The sequence below is a fragment of the Pelophylax lessonae genome, assembly GCF_965119305.1.
Source record: "Pelophylax lessonae genome assembly, chromosome: 1".
In the NCBI taxonomy this organism is placed as follows: domain Eukaryota; kingdom Metazoa; phylum Chordata; class Amphibia; order Anura; family Ranidae; genus Pelophylax; species Pelophylax lessonae.
Genome location: NC_138768.1, coordinates 751264192 through 751288894, shown reverse-complemented (window position 1 = coordinate 751288894; position 24703 = coordinate 751264192). Strand labels below are relative to the sequence as shown.

Below are 24703 nucleotides of genomic sequence, written 5' to 3'. Positions count from 1 at the left end.
CCTCGGGGACTTGGATAATTACTTCCTGTTGAATCAGCTCTTGTAAAAGAGACATCATTGAGGAAGCCTCTTCCGGATCCCTTGGAAGGGGAGTAACATGGAATCTGCTTGGAGGTGTCTCCGAAAACTCCAGTTTGTATCCTTGAGCCACTATATTCTTCACAAAGGGGCTTGCGGATACGTCTTCCCAACGTGGGAGGAACCATAACAGCCTTCCTCCCACTGGAAGACTGTTGTCACTTGCTTTTATTGGCCTGGTCAGGTGGTCTAAAGAGGACTCCACCTTTCCCTTTGCCTTTATGGGAGGTCCATCTTGATCTCTGATCTTGTTCACGACCTCTGTTGGTTTGTTGAACAGAACGAAATCTCTTCTTAGGAGGAGATTTCTTTTTTGATGGAAAGGCTTTCTTCTTATCCGCCGTTCTGTCAAGAATTGCTTCCAATTCAGGCCCGAAAAGCAAGTCACCGGCAAAAGGTAAACCACAGAGTTTCACCTTAGAAGCTGAATCACCTGTCCAGGTTTTCAACCAGACCGCCCTCCTGGCAGAGTTGACAAGGGCTGCTGACCTGGCAGACATTTTGATAGACTCAGCAGAAGCATCGGCCATATATTTTACTGCCTTTAGGAGCAGCGGAAATGAATCCAGGAGATCTTTCCTTGCTGTTCCAGCCTCCACATGCCCTTTAAGTTGTTCGAGCCAGCACTCAAGATTTCTGGCTACCACCGTGGAGGCCATGGCCGGCTTAAGGCTAGACGTAGAGGAGTCCCAAGCCTTTTTAAGGAGAGAATCTGCCCTCTTATCCATGGTGTCTTTCAGAACACCCATGTCTTCGAACGCCAAATCCGTGCGGCGAGACACCTGAGAAAAAGCAGCATCCACTCTGGGCTTTTTGTTCCATAGGTGCGCCGTATCTTCTTCAAACGGAAATCTCCTTCTTAGGGATTTAGAGAAAAAAGGGGCCCTCTCTGGGTCCTTCCACTCTTTTTCAATAGATTCAGTAAGGACTTTATGAACAGGAAAAACCCTGCGCTTTGTCTGTTCAAGGCCCTGGTACATTCTGTCATGAAGTGAAACTTGCACCTTTTCTTCTGCGATTTCCAACGTGGTGTAAATCGCTTTCAGCAACTCATCAACCTCTTCCAAGGATAATTTGTATCTGGAAGAACTAGCCACCTCTTCCTTCTCTTCCTCCTCTGAATCCCTGATGGAACAGAGAGCACTCTCCCCCTCATCTTCTGAATCACTTGACACTGCAGACTTAGAAGTAGACGGCTGGGAAGATGTACCACCCGTTTGTTGGGAATCTGAAAGAACTTGTGGCGTCCTGGATAACAGGGAACGAACTGAGGACAGGGTGTCTGTGAGTTCTTTAAATGAAGATATGAATTCATTATTCTGCTGACTAGACTCTTCCTTCACAAGGTCAGCAATACATGCTTTACAAAGTGGCTTCACCCAGGAATCTCTGAGTGGATTCTTGCATGAAGGGCATTTCCTTGATGCTGGGGCTCTTGTCTTCACTGTGGCTTTAACCTAGTAAAGAAAAAGCCACCATGAAAGCCCAATAACCACAAATAAAAGAAAACCACCACCTAGTGATTTCTTGCAAGGGAGAAAATCGTGACCCACACCAAAAAGGATCAGAAGAAAAGACTCCCAGATGCATATATATCCTGTTAGACTGGGAACAGTTACTCAGTCTACAGGGCAGGCTCCAAAGGAGGAAGGAAGAAACCCCACAATAAAAGCTCACACAGTAAAGAAAAAAGAGGCACCACTGCACCTCTCCTACCTGAGCTTGGCCGGCGCTGGCGGTGCCTGCTTCCACCGTCGCTGCAGACTTTTCCTCCATGTTGTTGAAAAGCGCAGCTTGCTGGCAGATCTCTCCATTTAAATACCGCTTCCCGCGTCCTCCTCTGTGGACCGGAAGCGGAAGCGCCGACCTCGTGACCTGCCTCTGACCCCTGCGTGTATTGCGGTTGGAGCAAACGCCGCCACGCCCCCACCGGAAGTCCCGTCCACCGGAAGTGACGCCGCGCGTCCCCGGGATCAGAGTCCGAAAGTGCGGGAGATTCGAATGCCAAAAGCGGCTCCCCGCCCGCCGACCGGCCGAAGCGCGGACCTCCGACGCCCGGACCGGATCCTCCGATGGGTTTCAGCTCCCCTGAGCGAACGAGGTGAGAGGCTCCGGAGCATACCCCCTTTGACACTCCAGGGAGGGGAGCTGGGATGGTCTCCATGCTGAAACAGCAAACAAAAACTGGGCAACAAATCCTTCTCTCCCCCTGGAGAGAGTGCAGCCCTTCCACATAGCTCCTGCAATGCTTCCACCATGGCGGAGGAAACACAAATGACTGAGGCATGGTGGAAGAGGAGGAGTTTTTATTTGCAGTGTTTCCTGTGGATTGGGTGGAGCTGCGCTCTCTCCAGGTGCTGTCCTGAAAGGCGATCTGAGAAAATAGATTTTTGTAAGAACTTACCGTAAAATTCTTTTCTCTGAAGTTCGACAGATGCAGCTCTGCTTTATCATAGACCACAGTTATGCTCCTCCCACTAGGGATAGGCACTAGGCGGAAAAAAAACTTATAGGTGCTGTCCCAGACATAACCCCTCAGGCTCTGCTATACTCAAACAGTATTTGAGTATAGCAGACAGGCAGTGACAGAAAAAGACCCCATAACTCAAAAGTAGAGGGGCGAGTGCTGCGTCTGTCGAACTTCAGAGAAAAAGATTTTTTCGGTAAGTTCTTACAAAAATCCAGTTTTCTCGATCGTTCGCCAAACACAGCTCTGCTTAAGCATGGACCATAGGGATGTCCCAAAGCAGGAAAAACTTGAGGGGTGGAAACAAGACGGGAACAAAAAAACCTGAATGCCCCAATGGCCATTGTAGCCAACCAGGTAAAACAGAGCTCAACCAGAAACAGGAGCTCTCCCGAAACAACGTACGCTCAAAGAGAAACCAAAAAAAGGAGGTTCTCTCAAACTGCAGCCTGCGAAACCTTGCGGCCAAAAGAAGCATCCGCTGATGCCAGCACATCTACCTTGTAGAATTTAGTAAAGGTATGCACAGACGACCAAGTTGCCGACTTGCAAACTTGTAGCACCGACACCTGATGGCGAAAAGTCCAGGAGGCACACAGCGCTGTAGTAGAATGCCCCTTCACTGAAAAAGGAGGAATCTGACCCTTCAGTTAATAGGCCTGTACCACCGTCTGTCTGATACATCTGGAAATGGTTGCAGCAGATGCAGCCAGTCCCTTACAAGGTCCATCCGTAAGGACAAAAAGTGTCAGATTTTCTGAAGGACTCAGTGGTCTCTAAGTAAACCCTGATAGCCTGGACCACATCCAAAGAATGTAAGGCATACTCCATAGGATGCTGAGGTTTAGGAAAAAAGGAGGTAGTACAATGTCTTTATTTAAATGAAAATCAGAAAGCACCTTAGGAAGGAACGACTGACTAGGTCGAAGTACCACCTTATCTCTGTGAACCACCAGATAAAGTAAGCGGCAAGATAACACCGCCGATTCAGATACTCTGCGGGCAGAAGTGATCACCACCAATAAGGCAACCTTCTGAGACAGAGCAAGGCTTTTGAAGGACAGACAGCACCAAATTGAGATCCCATGGCGGTAACGGGGATCGCCGCGGAGGTGCCAAATGGCGCACACCTTGAATGAACGTCCAGATAAGGGTGTGCATGGCTAATGGGCATTGAAAAGAGATAGCCAAAGCCGAAACTTGACCTTTGATGGTACCCAAGGCCAACCTCTGTTCAACCCCTTTCTGTAGAAAAGCCAAAACCCTGGCGATAAACAAGCGAGGGTGCACTTTCAGCAATTCGTACCATGAAATGTACGATTTCCACGCGCGATGATAGATCTTTCGAGAAGTCGACTTCCTAGCCTTCAAGAGAGTGGGGATTACAGACTCAGAGAGACCCCTACCTCTCAACATCTGACTTTCAATTGCCTTGTTGTTAAAGCCAGTGACTGTAAGCAGGATGGAAGATCGAACCTTGAAACAACAGATCTTCCCTGAGAGGAAGCCTCCAAGGGGTACCGGTGGCCAATCTTATGAGGTCTGCGTACCAAGACTGACGAGGCCAGTCTGGAGCCACCAGAATGACCGGAATGTTTCCACCTCTATACTGCGCAGAAGACGCGGCAGAAGTTTTAATGGGGTAAATGCATAAATCAGCCAATACGGATCCCAAGGAGCCACCAGAGTGTATGTAGCCTCGGCCAGAGGATCTAGAATACCTGGCTACGAATCTCTGTACCTTCTTGTTGAGATGGGAGGCAAACAGATTGACCTTGGGGGTCCCCCACTGAACACACAGTGGGTGAAACACCTCCGGGTGTAGGGGCCACTCGCCTCGCCTTGATCCAACCCCTGACTACTCAGGTAATCCGCCTACCAGTTTTCCACACATTTGATGTGGACCGCAGAGAGGGCTGGAAAAAATATTTCTGCCCAAGTCAGAATCTCGGCCACCTCCTTGGCTGCCAGGACACTCCTGGTGCACCCCTGGTGATTGATGTAAGCCACAGCCGTGGCGTTGTCTGAATCAACCCGAACCGGACAATCGTGTAGGCGAGTCGTCCAATGACTCAGACCAAGTTTGATCGCTCCGAGTTCCGAAACATTGATCTGAAGTTTTGACTCTTCCACCGTCCAGGTACCCTGGGGGTATCCCAGTACCGCAATCCCCCTCCGGCACAGCAATGCTAACACCAGAGCCAGAACCTTAGTAAACACCCTGGGAGCGGAAGCAAGACCAAAGGGTAACCCCACAAATTGATAATGCTGCTCCGCTACCGCAAAGCGAAGAAATCGCTTGTGTCCAGCGTAGACAGGGATATGTAGATATGAGTCCTTGATATCTATGGAGGCCAAGAAATCTCCTTGATGTAGAGAGGCTCCAAATAGCTTCTCCCCCGAAATAGGGAGATCAGCAACAGCTTTTTTTAGAAGCCTGGTCAGCTGATCAGCATTTCAGCCATATCAGGCGTCTATTAGCAACCCCCACTGCTGTCGTCTTGGTCACCAATAAGGCCAAGTCCAGGGACGTATCACACATGAACACCAGGGCTTGGAACAACTGGTCTAACAGTTTCATAACCGCAGGGGGAAGCTGTGTAGTTTCCAAGATACTCTTCAGCAACTTCACCCATTCAGTAGCAGTCTGTGCTATGGAAACGCTCACAAAGTTAGCTTTTAACATGTGACCCATTATGTACATGGCAGGATAAAGATTCCACCCGTCTATCCACGAGATCCGAAAAGGTCGGCGACTCTTCCCCCGGGACCAGAGTCGCTTTATTCAACCTGGCCACCGGGGAATCCTCCTTCGGTGGTACAGCCCACCTGGTATCCACCGCCTCCGTAAAGGGATAACTGCGTGCAAAACGCTTAGGCAGCACCAGCATGTGCTTAATGCATCACCATTGTTCATCCACAATAGAGTGAAACAAGTCAGGACAACGGAATACTTTAACTGATTTGCGATATTTGTGGGAGCCAAAAGACACCCGCGTACCTGACGCTGTGGGTTCTTCAGCCATTTTAAGGCTGTAGAACCCGCACAGAAACTATCAAATATTCCACCCAGGCGCGTTCTGGTGCGACAGCGGAAGACAGGTCCTCTTCACCGTAAGAATGTGAAGACACCGACCCCTCAGGGTGGTCTGTGTCTGTGGCAGCCATTTCTGTGTCAGAATCCGAAGATCCTGCAGATGGAGGGGAGGACGCTTACAGCTAGCAGCAACAGAACAAACCAAATGCACTTTTGACTTCAGGCTTTGCAGTAAAACCGCAATCTCTGGCTGCAACTGTGAGCCGGAGGGTCATTTCCAGGGGGTCTGCAGGTGATATTTTATCCAGGGACTCCATTTGCAAAGACATTTTTTTTTCTTTTTTGAGCATTTTTGAGCACTGTCTAAGACCGCGAAAAACGTGGTCTCCCCGTTATTACTGCGGGCCCCAAAAAGCTGAGCAATGTCTAAATATAGCAGAGTAGGAGACGGAAACCTACAGCGGACCCCCAGAAACTTTACCAGAACCAGATAAAACGTGCAGTCCTGATTAGTGTCAAAACTAAAGTAACATGAAAGTAACACAGAAGAAACAGGAAGAGGAAGCAACTCTGCCCCACGCATAGAAAAAAACATGCTGCATGCCAGTCCCGCCTCCAGACCACAAGAAAATGGCTGCTATATATTTTCAATGGGGAATTCTAGAAAATGGCTGCTCATACGAACTAATGGGAACACAGAGGTCATGAACCACGGCAAAATGGCATGCCATGCGGTCTCCAGGACCCCCCAAAACAAAAGGCAACTAAGGGTCCCCATTCAAGGACCCCCTCAGACGATCTATCTCCCGCAAATATGTGCCGCAAACCGGACGCAATATTACCGCCCCACCCCCCCTGTGAAAACCCACAAGGGGGGGGGGAGCAAGGTCCAACCATTCCAGGGAGGGGCTCGCACCCACCCCGCGACCTCCAGGGGTAGTGGGGGGACATGTTACTCACCATACCGCGGTACCAGGCGGGTGCCATTCCGAAACAGATCACCTCCCACCCGGGATGGGGGTGCTATTAGTCAAGGGGAGGCTGCGACAGGGCATTCCAGGTCGTCTGTGTCCCGGCGAGATGATCCACTCGCAGGCTCGTCCCCATCCATCGGGGCTCTGCCGTGGCGAGGCCTAGTACAGGACTATAAACTGCTCACGCTTGCTGGCCAGGCTGGGAGACCTTAAGGATCTATATTATCCAGTGTGAAAACCACAGCCGGCTGTTGCTTGTAGTTCCTCTGGATCTTGGTCCTCAGGAACTAGCTAGAGAAATAAAAAAAAAAAATAAATCACAAACTTTCCCTGTTACAGCTAAGACCGAAGTCCCAGCAGGGAGCTAGGTCCTATCCCTGTCACTAGGCAGAACAAACTGAGTATAGCAGGGCCTAAGGGGTTATGCCTGTCCGGGACAGCCCCTATAGGCATGGACAGGTTTTTTTCCGCCAAGTGCCCATCCCTAGTGGGAGGAGAATAACCCTATGGTCTATGATTAAGCAGAGCTGCGTCTGTCGATGAATGATAGAGAAACACCTGGCTATGCCCATGAGCCTTCCTTAGCTTGGTATATAACCCGCATCTCTGCTCTTGGAAATCAGTTTAGTGGCAAGCAGTATTAGAAGTATCAGAACTAAATAGAGGGGTGGGTACTGAGTCCGTCTATGAAATCAGAGAAACGGATTTTACGGTAAGTACAAAATCACATTTTCTCCTTCGTTCATTGACGGACACAGCGCTCCATAAATCATAACTACTAGGATGTCTAAAAGCAGCGCCAAAAGGAAAATGAGGGGTGGGGAAAATAACCCAAGGCTAAACATAAGAGCCCTTAACCAGGACACAGGAGCCTTAATCGGGTCACAGGAGCCCAGTCTGAAAAATAAAATCTTAAAGAAAAACACCCCTCAAGAGGGAACAGCCCCTCAAACCGCAGCCTGCAAAACTTTGCGGCCAAAAGAAGCATCCGCAGATGCCAAAGTATCTACCTTATAATATTTTTTAAGGTATGCACCGACGACCAAGCGGCCGCCTTGCAAACTTGCGATATTGAAGCCAGATGACGAAAAGTCACAAGAAGCAGTCAGAGCCCGAGTAGAAGGTGCCGTGACAGGGAACATTTGAACCTGACCTTTAATGGAATAGGTCTGAGTCACCGTCTGTCTGATCCATCTGGAGATGGCAGCCGAAGTAGCCAGCCCTTTTCTTGGTCCGTCTGTAACCACAAAATGCGAGTCTGACCCTCAAAAGGGCTCAGTAGCTGCCAGATACACGCGAATTGCACGAACCACATACAATATATGCAAACCTAATTCCTTGGGATGAGCTGGCTTGGGACACAAGGAAGGCAACACAATGTCCTCATTCAAATGAAAGTCAGAGACAAATTTGGGCAGGAATGATGGACAGGGACGAAGAACCAATTTATCCCTATGACCCACTAAATAGAGACTGCGACAGGATAATGCCACCAATCCTGATATCCTGTGGGCCGAGGTAATAGCCACCAAGAACGTCACCTTCTGAGATAACAGGCAAGATAATCTCCCAAAATTTCTCAAATGGAGGTTTCTGGAGAACCAAAAGTATTAAATTTAAGTCCCATGGTGGCAAAAGAGACCGTTCAGTTGGAGCCAAATGTCGAACCCCCGGATTGAAGGTACAAACAAAAAGAGTGCATGGCTAGGGGTCACTGAAAGAAGATTTCCAGGGCAGACACCTGGCCCTTGATGGTACTCAAGGCCAACTTCTGATCAATGCCCTGTTGAAGAAAAGTTAAGATCCGAGCCACAGAAAAAGGATGAGCACCAATTGAATCACACCAAGAAATGTATGCTTTCCACGTACGATGGTATATCTTGCTGGATGAGGACTTCCTCGCCTTCACCATAGTAAACATCACTGATCCAGACAAACCTCTATCCCTCAGTACCCAGATTTCAATAGCTAAGCCATTAAAACCAGCGACTGTAAAGCAGGATGGTAGATCAGCCCTTGGGACAACTGGTCTTCTCTGAGAGGACACCCCCAAGGGACGTTTATGGCCACCAGACTGATTGGAAGATCCTCGTCCTTGATTCCTCATCGGAAAAGCCGGTGAATCAGCAGCCTGTGGTGCCTGAAGTTTGTCCAGAGGAAGGACCTCCCTGGTCAGAAATAGAATCAGACCTAGGTAAATCAATTCCCTGGACAGGGATAGGGGGCACCTTACGTAGTTTGGACATCACCTGAACCTTTTCAGGGATTATATCCACACTAGGAGACTTAGGACCTAAAAATCCTGAAAGGGATGAGCTTTGTCCCCCTTTCTGGGTACCCCCAAAAGAATAGTTTTGTGGATCCCCTTGATGCTCATGAAGGAGGTCCATGAGGCCAGAAACTAGCGAATAGCGAAGATGTCGCCCCACCCCATCAATGGGTTCGGGTAGACCTTCATGCTGAAGAAGTCTTTGTCTGCGGGTCCAGAGAAGCTAGCTCTAGGCTTAGCAGACCAAGGATGCTTGGAACCTCCCGGGAAAGATTTGAAAGAGCTATTTTCCTTATTCTCAGTCCCAGAAGCATGAAAGAATTTTCTATGTGCTGAGAAGGAGGGCCCCCGTCTGCGACAAGGCTCCTTCCCTTTCCTAGACTATGGCAGTAAGGTCCTTTCTCCCCCCCCCCCCCCGTGATACCTTTAATTATGTAATCCAGGGTAGCCCCAAACAGGCAATCACCTTGAAAAGGCAGATCAATGAGAGCTTTCTGAGAGGCTTGGTCTGTGGACCAATTCTTAAACCACAGCACGCGCCTAAATCACCACAGCTGAAAACAAAGTTTGGACAGCACAGGAGCTGTATTCAAAGTTGCATCACAAACTGTAGCCAATTGGACCAACTGGTCCGCTAAATCAACATAAGCAGCGGGGACCTGCTCACCTCCTAGGCCCTGGCACAAAAGCTTGGCCCATTCAGTTAGGGTCTGAGACACCAGGGCTAAGCCTCTGCTTTCCTGTCAGCCAGGTCCTTAAAGGATGGGGATTCCTCTACTGGGAACATGGTAGCTTTATTCAACCTAGAAACAGGAGGGTCCACCACTGGAGGACTAGTCCACTTTTTTAAAAGGGGACTACTCAAAAGGGTAACGTACAGCAAAACGTTTGGGGACCACAAACGGTAATTTTGGATGTTCCCATTCCTTACAGGAAAACCTGTCAAAATAAGGCACATACGGAAACACCTTTGGAGTGCGAGGTGACTTATGCGTACCAAACGACACAGCCACGTCCGTGGCTACATCAGCTGCATCCTCCAATTTTAAAATCTTACGCACTGCAGTGATAAGTGCGTCTATCAGCACTTTATAATTCACTGCTGCGACCATGGAGGAATCATCCTATCAGATGGATCAGGGGTGTGACACTAGCCCCCCCCCCCTGGATGGGCCGCGTTCACGGCGGCATCAGGCTCAGAATCAGATGAGACAGACTGAGCAGGGAAAGGTGGAGGACGCTTCCTTTGCCCACTCACCACTTCCGCCCGGGACACTGAGGACTGTAGGTCCGCTATCAGTGCAACCACGAATAGCTGGGGTTCTGAGGGACCTACCACCTCCATGAGGGGGTCAGTGGGGGAGATGTGACCCTGAGGCTCCATAAGGAAAGGAAGACCTTGCAGTAGAAAAACAATCTTTTTGCACCACTAAAGGGTCCCCCAAACACTCAGGGTACCTATCAGCAGAGAGAGATAACAGGGACTCTCAAAGACTCACCCTACCAATCAGAGGAGCTCTGAGAATTCAGACCCAGCAGCACCATGGACGCCATCCCTGTTCATATGTCCCGGGCACAGGAAGAACAAACTGAAGAGGAGGAGCTTTGGCATCTACACGAGGCTTAGGTCTTCTCTAGCGCCTCCCGGACTAAGAAAAAAGCCCCCGTGACATCGGGCTACACAAACATGGCCGCCAGGCTGGAGACCAGCCAGATTAAGGGAAATTGGCCCCTGTGACATTGGGCTACACAAACATGGCCGCCAACCAGAGACCAGCCAGACTAAGGGAAAATGGCCCCCCATCAGCTACAGCATTTGCCAGGATCTTCCCTGTGCCCTCTGCAACTCTGCACCTTCTGCAAGGGGATCCCCTCCTGAAGGTAGGACACGTTAGGTGAGACTCCGCTGCACACTCTGCACCGGGACCCCCCCTGCACAGTACCCACACTGCAAACAGTGGGGTATGCACCCAAGGGTCTCCTACACTGGGACCCCTCCAGACTACAAGGCAGGACACACTATCCAAGGACCCTTACAGAGTGGAGATAGCGGGGGAGACCCCAGGGGTCTCCACTGCATCCTCTGCCCTGGGACTCCCACCAGACTTAAGGTCCAGACAGGGGGGAAAGGGAGTGGGGGGAAGCCGAGCTCACTGAGGGATTACTTAGAGCAGGGGGGGGGGGGGAATTATATCTCCTGTAATACCTGCACTGTTCTCGATAGTGTTGCTGGTGGACATTAAACAAGCAGGCAGTAGATTGGCCACCCCTAAAGTCTCTAGGAGTCTGACTATAACAAACACAAGCGCAGAGAGAAAGAAATCAAGGCAACACTGCTGAGGATTACCAGTGTTCGGATGGGGGGATTTATGTAGCACCAACAGTTTGTGTAGCAAGCAATTTATTACAAAATAAAGGAAGACAGTGCAGTTACAATACAATTTGGGATAAGACAGTTAGTGGGGCCCTGCTCATGGCAATCTAAAGACAAAGGGAATTGACCCCAGCAACTGCTCCTCTAATCACAACCCTTGCACCGAGAGTGTGTGTATAGTTATCTGGCTACATGTGTTCCAGCGAATCTAAGGTGCAGCCAGTTGTGGAACGATTTAGGTACACCTGTTCAGGTGTGTCTAAGGCATGTGTCCAGTTTTACGGCTACTTGGGCACATCTGCTTAGGCAAAACCCAGGCCTGTGTCTCATTGAGCAGCTACCTGGGCACATCTATTCGGGCAAGCCATGCAGCTATCTGCGGACACAGAAATTACATTGGCGCTGTATGTATGAACAGTCATATGGACGGATTTTGTGTATTAAAGAGTCTCTTTTAATGAAAAGGATGAAACAGCAAAATAGTCTATCTACCCAAATCTTCCTTTCATTCTCCTGCACTGAACTGGAAACATAAAAGGGAACAATAGTTTGGTTGCTAGGAGTAGAAAGAATAGTTCTTCCTTCTTTTATCTCTTGATAAAAAAAGCCCTTGACTGAGCTGACTGAACAGACAGATGAACATTAAAGAGTACCCGTCACCCATGAAAATGTAAAACCTGTGTGGTGGACTAGCCCGATAATGGGGAGCTGCATGCTGTGGGTGTTTTACCTTCATGCATACAATACATGAAGGTAAAAACCTTCAGCCTTTAAAACCGTTTGAACTTTTAACAGTTTTAATAGCTATTTATTATTTTTGTTAGACTTTAAGAAAAGCTGGGCCTCGGAGAGTCTAAGCTTCTACAGAGTGTAACGCCACAACTAAATTGGAATCAGTGTGTGTTTCCCCCTCGGCCGATACATCATTCATTCTGCCGTTTAGCAGCTGCTGCAGCTGGGCTGCCAGATAGTACAGCCAGGGGTTCTGGAAAGCTAGGCCCCAAGTATCCTTAGACCTCTGGAGTTGCTCCAGCCTGAATCTAGCATGACCCAATTCCCATAGCGGCGAGCGAAATATGGAATTTACCACTCAAAATATGTTAAGGGGTATAACCACAGGTGCATTGTGGAGGAAATAGAGCAGCAGGGGCATGAAGATAATTTTTTGCTAAATTAGCCCTATCCGCCACTGGCCGCAGTAGTTTAGACCACAATTTCACCTTATCCCTAATCCGTAACAGCAGGGGAAATATGTTCAAACAGCAATAGTCCACAATCTCAGCCAAGACTAGGATTCCCAAATATCTGAACTGCCCCACTATAGGCACTGGGTAGAAAGACGATAGCAGGGTCAAGCGCTCCATCCATCAAAAAATGGGCTGACTTGGTCCAGTTATAGGCAAGCCTGAATAAATGCCAAATGCAGTGACTATGTCCATTACAGCTTGCAAAGAGGGGCTTGGGTTTCCCATCAAAAGCAGCATGTTGTCTAAATACAACATGATCTTTTCATGGAGTGCACCATATTTAAATCCCTCAACCAGAGAGCTGGTCCTAATGTTAGTCGCCAGGGGTTCTATTTCAAGGGCAAATAGGAGGGAAGAGAGAGGGCACCCCTGTCTAGTACCCCTAAGCTATTTATTATGTCAATTTAACTGACCAAAACAGAAAAAAATAGGATAAGTTCATTGTTAGGGTTTACATACACTTTAACAAAAGATATTTTATTGCCTGTTATGGTTCAACGCATTTTGCACATTATTGTATTTTTAAATTTAAATAACTGATATTGTGTTTACATAATTTAAAGCACCTTATAGAGTAAAGAGAACCATTCATCTCAATCCCTGCCCTAATCGATCATGTGTAATATTTATTAAATAATTTTACTGAGCCAAAGTAAAAGTTAAATAAGGTTACAAATGTTAACAAAGTACACACAAGTCGACAAAGTGATGGGTTTCATCTGAGGGCCCATTCACATTATGTTGCATGTAAGCATGCATGGCATTAAAGCAGTTCCTAATGCAGAAGTTTCCCCCTTTAATGCATTAAGGTAAAAACTTTTTAGATGCAGCTCCCCCACCAATATACTTACCTAATCTCAATCCAGTGATGAGCTATAAGTGCACTCGTATTGGGTTGAGTTAAGCCAGGAGCGCTGGCAGGAGACCCAAGAAAAGGAGGATCGGGCTGCTCTGAGCAAAACCAATGCACAGAGAAAATAAGTATGACAGGTTTCTTATTTTAATTAAAAAAAAAAAAAAAACAGCATTTTACAATCATTTATGGCAGTGCATTAATCTGAATAGGTTGCTTCTCATCTGCCACCAAAAAAAGGTATGTGCAGCATTTCTGGCAGGGCATTACGTTACGATGCACATCCATCCACTTTTTTAATTGCAGTAATGTGCAGCAATGCAGGCAACATGCATTGCTGCACATTACTGCAATTAAAAAAGTCCTTTGGTGGCTTGTACACGTTGCCATTAACATCTAATGTTTTGCTTTGCTTCCTATGCTATTTTTGAACTGGTGTGATAATGTTGCGAAATGTCGATTTTGCTTACTAAAATCGAATTACATTTGAGGAAAATAAAATGTAATTATGGTACAGGGTACTGTCATAGTACAAAGCTAGCCCCACACCCCAGCAAAAACTACAGAAATGTTGTACCATTATCACAGATGGTATCAAGAATTGGAGATCAAGCTTATAAAGAACATTTATCACACAATAAACACAAAGAAACTCTATGATCCTAAATAGGATCCGTGCTTTATTTAATAAAATACTGTACACAGAATGCATAGATTACATGCCTATACTATAGTACATAGTACCCTAGTTTTGTTCCCCTATCTTACAGAATATTTTTACTTATCTCTTTCTCCTTTTTGTTTCACTTTATGTTGTTTAACCACTTTAAGACCAGGCCTATTTTTGACACTCGGTGTTTGAGCAAAAAAAAAAATGATTTTAGCTTGTAAACTACTTTGAACCCCCAAACATTATATATTATATACATACATATACATATACATACATATACACACACATATACATATACACATACATACATATTTGTTTTTTTACAGAGACCCTAAAGAATAAAATGGAGATCGTTGCAAAATTTATCACACCGTATTTGGAAAAAATTCACTTTTCTTTAATTAAAAAATAAGAAAACAGTAAAGTTAGCCCAATTTGTTTCCATAATGTGAAAGATAATGTTACGCTGAGTAAATAGATACCCAACATGTCATGTTTCAAAACTGCGCATGCTCGCGGAATGGTGACAAACCTTGGTACTTAAAAATCCCCATAGGCGACAATTTAAAAATTTCTACAGGTTACCAGCTTAGAGGTACAGAGGAGGTCTAGGGCTCATATTATTGCTCTCACTCAACCAATCGTGGCGATACCTCATATGTGTGGTTTGAACACCGTTTACATATGTGGGCGGGACTTCCGTATGCGTTCGCCTGCTTCTGCACACGAGCTAACGGGGACAGGGCGCTTTAATTTATTTTGTAAACTGTAAAACATCCCTTGTAATATAAATAGCTATGACAGGTCCTCTTTATTGTGAGATATGGGGTCAAAAAGACCTCACACCTCACAACTACACTAAAAAAGGAGAAAAAAAAAAAAAAAAAAATCGGGCCTTTAAACCGGTTGCTAGGCAACGACGTTCGACTATGATCCTCCTAGACCATAGAGTTGAGTGAGGGCCATCTTGCCCCCACTTTACTTCCTGTCTCAGAGGATCCGGGATCGGATCGTTTCCCCCGCTGCCGGTGGGTTCGGTAAGCGGGGAAACTGGCCGGGACACGGAGGGAAGGGGGGGGGGGCACCTATCCCGACGCACCGTAAGGGTGTTCCCGTGGCAAATCCACCGCTGGGACCACCCTTATGTGAAAGCCGATTGCCGCCGTTTTTAAAAATACCGGGGTTATGGCAGCTATCTGCTGCCAAAACCCCAGTATTTAGCATCAAAGGACCGATGTAAACAGGCAGTGGGCGTTCGGTAAGTGGTTAATACTGTATTTCATGATTAAAATACATGAAAAAGATCATTCAACATGGACGTTTATAAACGAATATAATAACATGCATGATGACGCCAAAGATTTTTTATTCAGTTATGGAATGTATACCTTTATTTTCTTTCGGAGTCATGCTTATATGTGACTGCCATGTTATAACTATTATTCCATATAATCCGTGTATAATAATACATCAATAAAAGTTTGTAATAAAAAAAAAGCTACAGAAATGTGTCTATGAAAAAGACTTTAGTTTTTTTCATACAATGTAATCTATTACAATGTAATCTATTGTTTACAGAAGGCTTCCAGCATTGCCTGAGCGGTGTGAAATTCAGAGGCGCTGTATAAGAACATAGCTATACACCAAACAACAATGGTTGTATTAGAGACACACTGCAGGTTGGCACTGAATCAGAAGCAGAGCTGCAGCACAATGATGTCATCGTTTGCTATGAGGATCTGGTTACTTGTGAGCACAATCTGGCCAGTGCAAGGGGCCAGCTATGGAGCAGAGCCGTATACCACCAGCATCTCTCTCCTGCTAAGACAGATTCCTCCACAGTTTATAGGAACGCTCAATAAACTCCGCGTCCGCGAGGCGGATTTCATGAACACAGCTACACCTGATTTAAAGTCAGAGTTTTCATATCTCCAAGTGAAGAAACAAGACCGTTCTGGCATCATGAATGCTTTGCTGAAAAATTAGAGGAGTATTTCTCAACCTTTTTTCAGTCAAGGCACCCTTTTAAATTATGGACAGTCTCAAGGCACCCCATTCTAATTTGTAAAAAAAACTATTCCAATAATCTAACAAAATGCAGCAACAGCCACACATGTAGGATATCCAACATTAGAGGTGATTTATTCCTCTAAAGCAAACACACCTTTGCACAGTGGTACTGACTAGTATCCCAGTGTTTCTCTTCTTCCTCAGCTTCTCTCAATCACTCAGCTAATGTGACCCCAGTGCTGATGGAGTGGATCAGGGGAGGGGGCAAACAAGGATGATGTGCAGGTGACTGACATCCTCCTTATCAACTGATTATGTTATTGGTGGTAAGGATGTCAGTGGCTAGAAGGTTGCAATGGTGCACAATGAAAACCTGTGGCTTTGTGTAACTAAAAAGGCAGGCCTTATCCACCTGCTGGCCTGTATATGATTTCTGGGCAAATTTTAGGCAATTTGCCAAGGCACCCACCTCGGTTAAAAAAAAAAAAAAAAAGATTAAACTATAAAATGTACTCAGCCTCTCTCAACATTTGTACATCAGAGGAACCTTTGAAATAATTTTTAGGTCTCAAGGAACCCTTTCCCTAAATGTATCGGGGACAGTGAGAGGATTGACCCTTACCATTGGTGATCAGTGTGAAGAATGACCCCCCCTGCAGTGGCAGTCACACACAATGTCACCCTTAAAGCGGTTGCATACCTAAAAAAAAAAAAAAAAAAAAAACCCTACAAGACAAAGGTATAATGAGCTAGTTGCATCGCATACTGGCTCATTATGAAACACTTACCTTAGAACGAAGCCCCGACACGGACCCCCGGACACCGCTGTGGGAGCGGACATGATCCTTCTGCGTCTCTTCTGGGTTCGGCGGCTCCGGAGCCGCGATGACGTGATTTTCCGGCAACTTCCCGGAAAGGAACTCTGAAGGTCCGCCGGACCTTCAGAGCGCATGCGCCGCTCGCGTCAGCGGCTGCATGCAGTGCAAATATCTCCTAAACCGTGCAGGTTTAGGAGATATTAATTGTACCTACAGGTAAGCCTTATTATAGGCTTACCTGTAGTTAATCACAAAAAGCAGTATACTACCGATTTAAAGTGATACTAAAGTCTTAGTTTTCTTCATTTAAAAATTACAAACACGTAATACTTATCTGCTTTGTGCAGTGGTTTTGCACAGAGCAGCCAAGATCCTCCTCTTCTCGGGTCCCTGGCTGGAATATCCTGGCCCCTCCCCCTGCCGAGTGCCCCTACAGCAAGCAGCTTGCTATGGGGGCACCCTAGCCATGCCGCTGGTGTGTATGTATATTCAGACACAGAGCTGTGGTTTGGTCCCACCTCCTCTCTCTCATCGGCTCACTGACTGATTGACAGCAGCGGCAGCCAATGGTGCCACTCTGCTGTTTCAGACAATCTGGAGGGAAAGTGCCAGGTAGCCTAGTCTCTCTCCTGCAACATCGCTGGATAAAGATGGGCTCAGGTAAGTATTAGGGGCGCTGAGTGAGGCTGCTGCACACAGAAGTTTTTTTAGCTTCATGCAATCTACGTCTGACTTTACAAATAATTTAGCAGCGAAAAAAGAATCATTGGTGTCATGCCACTGGCTCAACAGAGTGGCACTGGACATTTGCTGGCCCCATCAGATGGGAGGTCAATTAGCCCCAGTTCAAATAACCCCAGCAACCTCAACTAATCAACTTCTATATAACAGCCCTGTTGGTATTTTCTCACTTGACCAGTGCCCACAGGCAATAGACTGCAGCGATGATCAGTGTACATATGAGCATATATGTACAAACAAAATCACCCGCTCTGTACATTATACACTTAAACATGGAGTTCTCAAGTGGCAATTTACTCTTATCAGTGCAAACATGCCCTACAGCTGACTGAGCACACTGTCGGAAAGGTAACCTCAGTCTTCCACATGTATGCAAAACGATACCGACATTACATGTACTTAGAAGAAAAAAAGATTTGTTTTCACTGGTGACCGAAAACAGGATTTCCCCAACAACAGTTAACTAAAACTGCCGTGTCTAAGATTCACAAGTGGTCCAACACATAATAAAAACTTTGGGGAGAAAAAGGTTAGTTAATTCTCAGACCAATCATTTTCATCCTTTTCATTTTCAATAACCTGAGCAAACAGAATGCGATGTCCTGCACTCTCACACTCAATATTCAGATGGCATCAGACAATGAATGCCCCTTTCCACTTCCTGTAGCTTTTTTTATCAGCAGGAAATATCAGCATTTTGCTATCTTAGTGCCAGCTGGGCAGGAAGTAAAGGCAATGCATACTTGATGAACAGTTAGGCTATGTACTGCGGGAATGCATGCAAAAATGTGCGCCTTCCCTCAACACACAAACATGCCGCCCGTTAGCAGAAATGGGGCGGTCACATCAATAATTGGCATCTCCATGCCATCTTGCTAATGCATGCGTCTTTGTTACTGTGGTAACATAAAACCATGCATTTTGGTGAATGAGGTTTATAAAAAGGGTCAGGAACTTCTTTTGCACATTTGTTGTGCGTAGGGCAGCCCTTTGAAATTTATGGCCGATTTCAAAAACACAACTACATCTGAATTATTGTCAGTTTTCATATCTTCAAGTAAAGAAGCAAAGACCATTCTGGTATCATGAACATTTTACTGAAAAATTAGAGGATGTACATTAAACCAGCCTCTCTCAACCTTTTTACATCATTAAAATAATTTACCGTATATACTTTCATGCTGAAAATGCCCCCCTCGGCTTATACTCGAGTCACTGTCTTTTTAAAAATGGCGCCGCCCGGCGCCGACGTGTCACCTCGCATGTGCCGCATGCCCGGAAAAAGTTCTGAAATTATTTAGCTTTGTCTCATTTTTTTACATCACAGAAACCTGACATTTTAACAGGGGTGTGTAGACTTCTCATATCCACTGTACATCCCTAAGTGGTACCCTGAAAAAACACGAATTGTTCAGAAGGAATTTCTGACAAAAAACATAGCACTTTCTGATAGGACGCTACCTAGATACACCCGTGGCTACAGCCTTATAGCTGCATGTATGCAGTGTTAGATCTATGGCACTGCTATCCTCTGATCACTAGTCTTATGAGATTTGGTGAGGTCACCACTGTGTTGCTCACTGTTCTACCAGCCTAAAGTGGAGCTCCACCCAAAAGAAGCAGTTCTGCTTTAATGATTCCTTTTCCCCTCCTATGCCACATTTGGTATGTCATTTTTTTTTTTGGGGGGGGTACTTATTTTTGACAGATACCCGCTCCCACTTCCGCTCAGGCCTCCTAGGCGATTCAAGCGAATGTTCTCCTCTCCCCCTCCCTCACTGCAATCTTCTGGGACATGTCACAGGCCCAAGAAGATTGCCCGACCATTAAGGAGGCGCAGCATGACTCGGGCATGCGCAGTGCGCACTCAGCTGTGAAGCCGCAAGCTGTCACAGCTGGGTGCCCACACTTACAATGCCAGTGCCAGGGAGAGGAGAGGATAGGAAGAGAACTGAGGATTTGGACAGCCACACAGCTGGATCGTGGTGTCTGTTTTTTAAAAGTCAACAGCTACACTTTATGTAGCTGCAGATTTTTAAAGAGGAAGTAAACCCTCCTCTCCAAGTTGTACCTATAGGTAAGCCTATGATGAGGCTTATCTATAGGTACTGTAAATATCTCCTAAACATGTACTTTTTAGGAGACATTTACCTTAAATGCAGCCAGTGACATCACTGGCGCATGCGCTTTGAAGGACGGCCGCTGGTGCCGTTCCTTCAGTGCCCCGTGCCGTGACCGTCGGCGCCTGCGCGGGAGTGACGTAATCATGGCTCCAGCCAATCAGATGGCCAGATAACGCAAACCCGGAAGAGGGGCGACAGAACATGTCGCCCATGAGAGAGGTGAGCAGTCGGCACTTCGGGGCTTCGTTTTAAGGTAAGTAATTCATAATGAGCTAGTATGCGATGCATACTAGCTCATTATGTGTTTGTCTTTCAGGTGTTTTTTTTTTTTTTTTTTTTTTTAAATTCGGAGGTTTACAACCTCTTTAATAAACACAAAAATGAGCGGAACTCTGCATTAGGGCTCTGACATAAGACAGCAAAGGCCTGTCTCTGCCAAAGAGAACTTCCCCCCAGACGGACAGTGCAGAACAAGGCGCACAAATCCGTATTGAGGAAAGATCAGCTGCAGAGAGACCATAGGCAATACTGGGAACTAGTCCTTTGCACTCCACCTGCCTTTATTTGGACACAGCTTCCAGGGTTCAGTTCCTCTCTGATAATGCCTGGGTTACCCGAGGGACCAATTATCACTCAAGCACATCTGACATGATAGCAAAGAAATGCTTAAAATTAAGAGTACTGCTTACTTTCATTGAGCCATTTACAGGCAGCATTAGACCCCACTGTGAAAACAATACACCAAGCTGCTATTAAAGTTGGTCTAAAGCCAAATCGTGAAGATTGGCCATCATATAGGGAAGAAAGGTTATTTGTTCCTTTACAGAAGCCTGAAAAATGTTCCTTCTTTCTTGAATTCCTTCTGAAAATAGCAGTCTACATCTTCTGCCTTGAGCTTCCTAGCTGTAAATCTGCAGTGAGTATCTAAGGCACTGCTTTTTGTGGCTGCTAATCTCACTACAGTGCTGCTGACTGTTCTCCTTGCTGGAGAGAAAGCAGTACATGAGGACCTATAGTACAAGGCTTTTCCTGCTTATACTTCATTTAAAACCGCCCTGCCCTTCATTCAACTCTTCTCATGCTTCCTGAATATTCCTCCACCAGTCATCAGGGTGGCAGCTCTGACATGAAGTAAAGCCCTACCTCTCCACCAAGATAACTGCCTCTCCATGGACAGTGCAAAAGTAAGCATGGTAAAATGAGGAAAAGATCAGCTGCAGGGAACCCGAGGGCAATACTGGTTCTTTGTAGTCTGCTTTCTTTTTTCTTCTTTTTAACAAAGCTTTCACAGAAAAGTCCTTTTAAAACCTAAAACATTTACTGTGGGGAAGGCATGGAAATGAATCCATAAAAGCAAAAGTGATCAAGGAAATGAGGGATATTTAACTGTCAATAGCATACTTACAACATCTTCTATGATTTCCTTTACTGCAGCTACGGCTAAAATAAAGAGCAGTGGAACCAGGGTTGTGTAGCGACCAGTCGGTGACACATCTGGAATTTGCTGGAAAAAAAAAAAAAAACACAGGTTTAAGTAAAATTGGAGAAAAATACACACATGCACAAAATAAAAATAGACAAACAAATTTGTCACAAATCAAATTGCATTTGAAGGAAAGTTCAAAGTGTTGTAGAGTTATTTCAAACAATTTAGACATCACACCAGCCTGCAAAATGCCTGCATGCTGGAGGAGGTTGTGCAGGGGCAGTGTAATGCATTGTTACAGCTCATTACACCATTCAATTTTTTTTTTTTTACTTTATGAAGTCTCAATCTGACACTTCCGTCAAGTTTGTTCACCGCAGATATTAGCTGTGACATGTAGCGCAAAAACATCAAAAAATTGTGTTTTACGATGTGGACAGGGCACATAGAAAACAATTGTTTTTTTCTTTATTCACTTACATTGATGTTTGCAGATCAACACAGCTCAATGGACATGGTGTGAACGAGACTTTCAATTTTAAAGGCTTGTTGGCAGCACAAAACATATGTTACAATGTTACAAAAGACCGGCTCCTCATGGAAAAGTGACATTTAGTTATACATTTGCCTTTTCTTTAAAAAAAAAAAAAAATACCTACGGGTCCAACCTGTAATCAGATTTCAGTGTCACAATTTGTTTCAATTACACATCTAACACAATGGCATTGAAACTGCCACAAAACCAGTCTGGACTACAATTGATGTTAACTATGCTAGGATATCACTGGGCTAGAATTCCAATAATGCTCTTCGTTGTCATCTGTAAATATGCTAATCCACCCTTTCTAACCATGTTCCACCCCCTACACTCCTCCTAACTTTTTCAAATAGGAATGACTGAACTATACATGTATAGTTCTATACACTACCGTTCAAAAGTTTGGGGTCACCCAGACAATTCTATGTTTTCCATTAAAACTCACACTTTTATTCATCAAATGAGTTGCAAAATTAATAGAAAATATAGTCAAGACATTGATGAGGTTAGAAATAATGATTTTTATTTTAAATAATTTTGTCCTTCAAACTTTGCTTTCATCAAATTAATCTCTATTTGCAGCAATTACAGCCTTGCAGACCATTGGCATTCTAGCTGTCAATTTGTTGAGGTAATCTGAAGAAATGTCACCCCACGCTTCCTGAAGCACCTCCTACAAGTTGGATTGGCTTGATGGGCACTTTTTACCTACCATACGGTCAAGCTGCTCCCACAACAGCTCATTAGGGTTGAGATCTGGTGACTGCGCTGGCCACTAAATTCCAGACAGAATACCAGCTGACTGCTTCTTTCCTAAATAGTTCTTGCATAGTTTGGAGGTGTGCTTTGGGTCATTATCCTGTTGTAGATAAAAATTGGCTCCAATCAAGTGCTGTCCACAGGGTATGGCATAGCATTGTAAAATGGAGTGATAGCCTTCTTTATTCAAAATCCCTTTAACCTTGTACAAATCTCCCACTTTACCAGTACCAAAGCAGCCCCAGACATTACCTCCACCATGCTTGACAGATGATGTCAGGCATTTCTCCATCATCTGTTCACTTGTCCTGCGTCTCAAAAATGTTCTTCTGTGTGATCCAAACACCTCAAACTTAGATTAGTCTGTCCATAACACTTTTTCAATCTTCCTCTGTCTAAAGCCTATGTTTTGCCCATCTTAATCTTTCCCTTTTATTGGCCAGTCTCAGGTGGCTTTCTCTTTGCTACTCTGCCTAGAAGGCCAGCATCCCGGAGTCGCCTCTTCACTGTGGACATTGAAACTGGCGTTTTGCGGGAACCATTTAATGAAGCTGCCAGTTGAGGACCTGTGAGGCATCTATTTCTCAAACTAGAGACTCCAACGTACTTGTCCTCTTGCTTAGTTGTGCACTGGGGCCTCCAACTTCTCTTTCTATTCTGGTTAGAGCCAGTTTGTGCTGTTCTCTGAAGGGAATAGTACACACCATTGTAGGAAATCTTCAGTGTATTGGCAATTTTTCGAATGGAATAACCTTAATTTCTCAGAACAAGAATAGACTGTTGAGTTTCAAAAGAAAGTTCTATTTTTCTGGCCATTTTGAGAGTATAATCGAACCCAAAAATGCTGATGCTCCAGATACTCAACTAACTCAAAGGAAGGCCAGTTTTATAGTTTCTCTAATCAGCATATACAGTTTTCAGCTGTGCTAACATAATTGCACAAGGGTTTTGTAATCATCAACTAGCCTTTTAACACGATTAACACAATGTACCATTAGAACACAGGAGTGATGGCTGCTGGAAATGGTCCTCTGTACACCTATGTAGATATTCCATTAAAAATCAGCCATTTCCAGCTAGAATAGTCATTTACAACATTAACAATGTCTAACTGTATTTATGATTAATTTAATGTTATCTTCATTGAAAAAAAACAGTGCTTTTCTTTCAAAAATAAGGAAATTTCTAAGTGACTCGTGTACATGAAGTGGTGGCAAAGGTTTAGATCTACTTTGAAGTGGAACTAAACCCATCAAGTTAACGGTTTCCCCAAACGCTTATATTGAAGGCAAGCTGACAAGGATAGCGGTCACATTTGCTTTTGCTCTCGGTTAAACTGTCAAGCCATCAAATGGCTGATGTCATAACCAATCATATGTGCAGCACCATGGCAATTGCAGATCAAACAGATTAAGATGGAAACTTGTCTGTGCATGATAGGAGGGTTTAGTTCTGCTTTAAGGCTCCTTCCATACGATCAGACCGCCATCTTATCAGACGGACCTGATCGGGATATCCATTCTCCTCTATGTGGATGATGTCCACTGACATCCGCCTGGCATCCAATACGACAAGATTCGCTGAAAACAGGCAGATGGCGATATGTTCGCCATCCGTCCAGCAGGTCACATCGGATGAAACCGGGCAGCCTGTGCGTTTTCATTTGATCTCCCCATAGAGGAGAGCAGAGCTCCGACAGGTCCGTCTCTGCACAGTGAGTGGAGACAGACCTGTCAACCCCCTGCTCAGCGGGGATCAGCTGAGCAATCTCCCCGCTGAGCAAGTGGAGTCTGTCAAAACAGATGCGCCCCATGTGTAAGGGGCCTAAATCTGTGACAAAAACTGGATCTTTGTAAGAACTTACCGTAAAATCCTTTTCTCTGAAGTTTGACAGACGCAGCTCCTCATCTTCATGACTCATAGGGTTATGCTCCTCCTTTCTAGGAATAGGCACTAGGCAGGAAAAAAAAAAACTAACCACGTCTATGGGGGCTGTCCCTGGAGACATAACCCCTCAGAATCTGCTATCATCAAAGTTTAGTTGCAAGCAGTGTTTAGAAGGCATAAAAACCTCATACCTAAGAAGTAGATGGGCAGGTGCTGCGTCTGTCGAACTGCAGAGAAAAGGATTTTATGGTAAGGTCTTACAAAAATCCAGTTTTCGCTATCGTTCATTAACAGACGCAGCTAATTATCTTCATGACTCATAGGGATGTCCCAAAGCAGTATAAGCATGAGGGGTGGGAAACAACGCAGAAACAAAACGTAAGTCCCCAATGGCTAAACTTAGCCAACCAGGTAACAGAACAACTGGAG

General features: G+C 45.5%; 2 protein-coding genes across 5 annotated transcripts in view; both read right to left on the bottom strand.

Annotated features, from left to right (window-relative positions):
• The window catches only part of ATP8A1 (ATPase phospholipid transporting 8A1), a 473872-nt gene that overhangs the window by 295127 nt on the left and 154042 nt on the right, over positions 1–24703 (bottom strand). For 3 of the 4 annotated variants that reach the window (XM_082272128.1, XM_082272127.1, XM_082272129.1), the window contains exon 5: positions 21070–21168. In XM_082272128.1, coding sequence (XP_082128254.1) covers positions 21070–21168 — 99 coding nt within the window. Of the gene's footprint in view, positions 1–21069; positions 21169–24703 lie in introns of those variants that run through there. The other variant, XM_082272130.1, reaches the window with a different exon arrangement.
• The window catches only part of LOC309544779 (lamina-associated polypeptide 2, isoforms alpha/zeta-like), a gene marked incomplete at both ends in the record, with an annotated part of 31627 nt that continues 31348 nt past the window's right edge, over positions 24425–24703 (bottom strand). The window contains one exon of the mRNA XM_082243749.1: positions 24425–24501. Within this exon, the coding sequence (XP_082099875.1) occupies positions 24425–24501 (77 nt within the window). The remainder of the gene's footprint in view (positions 24502–24703) is intronic.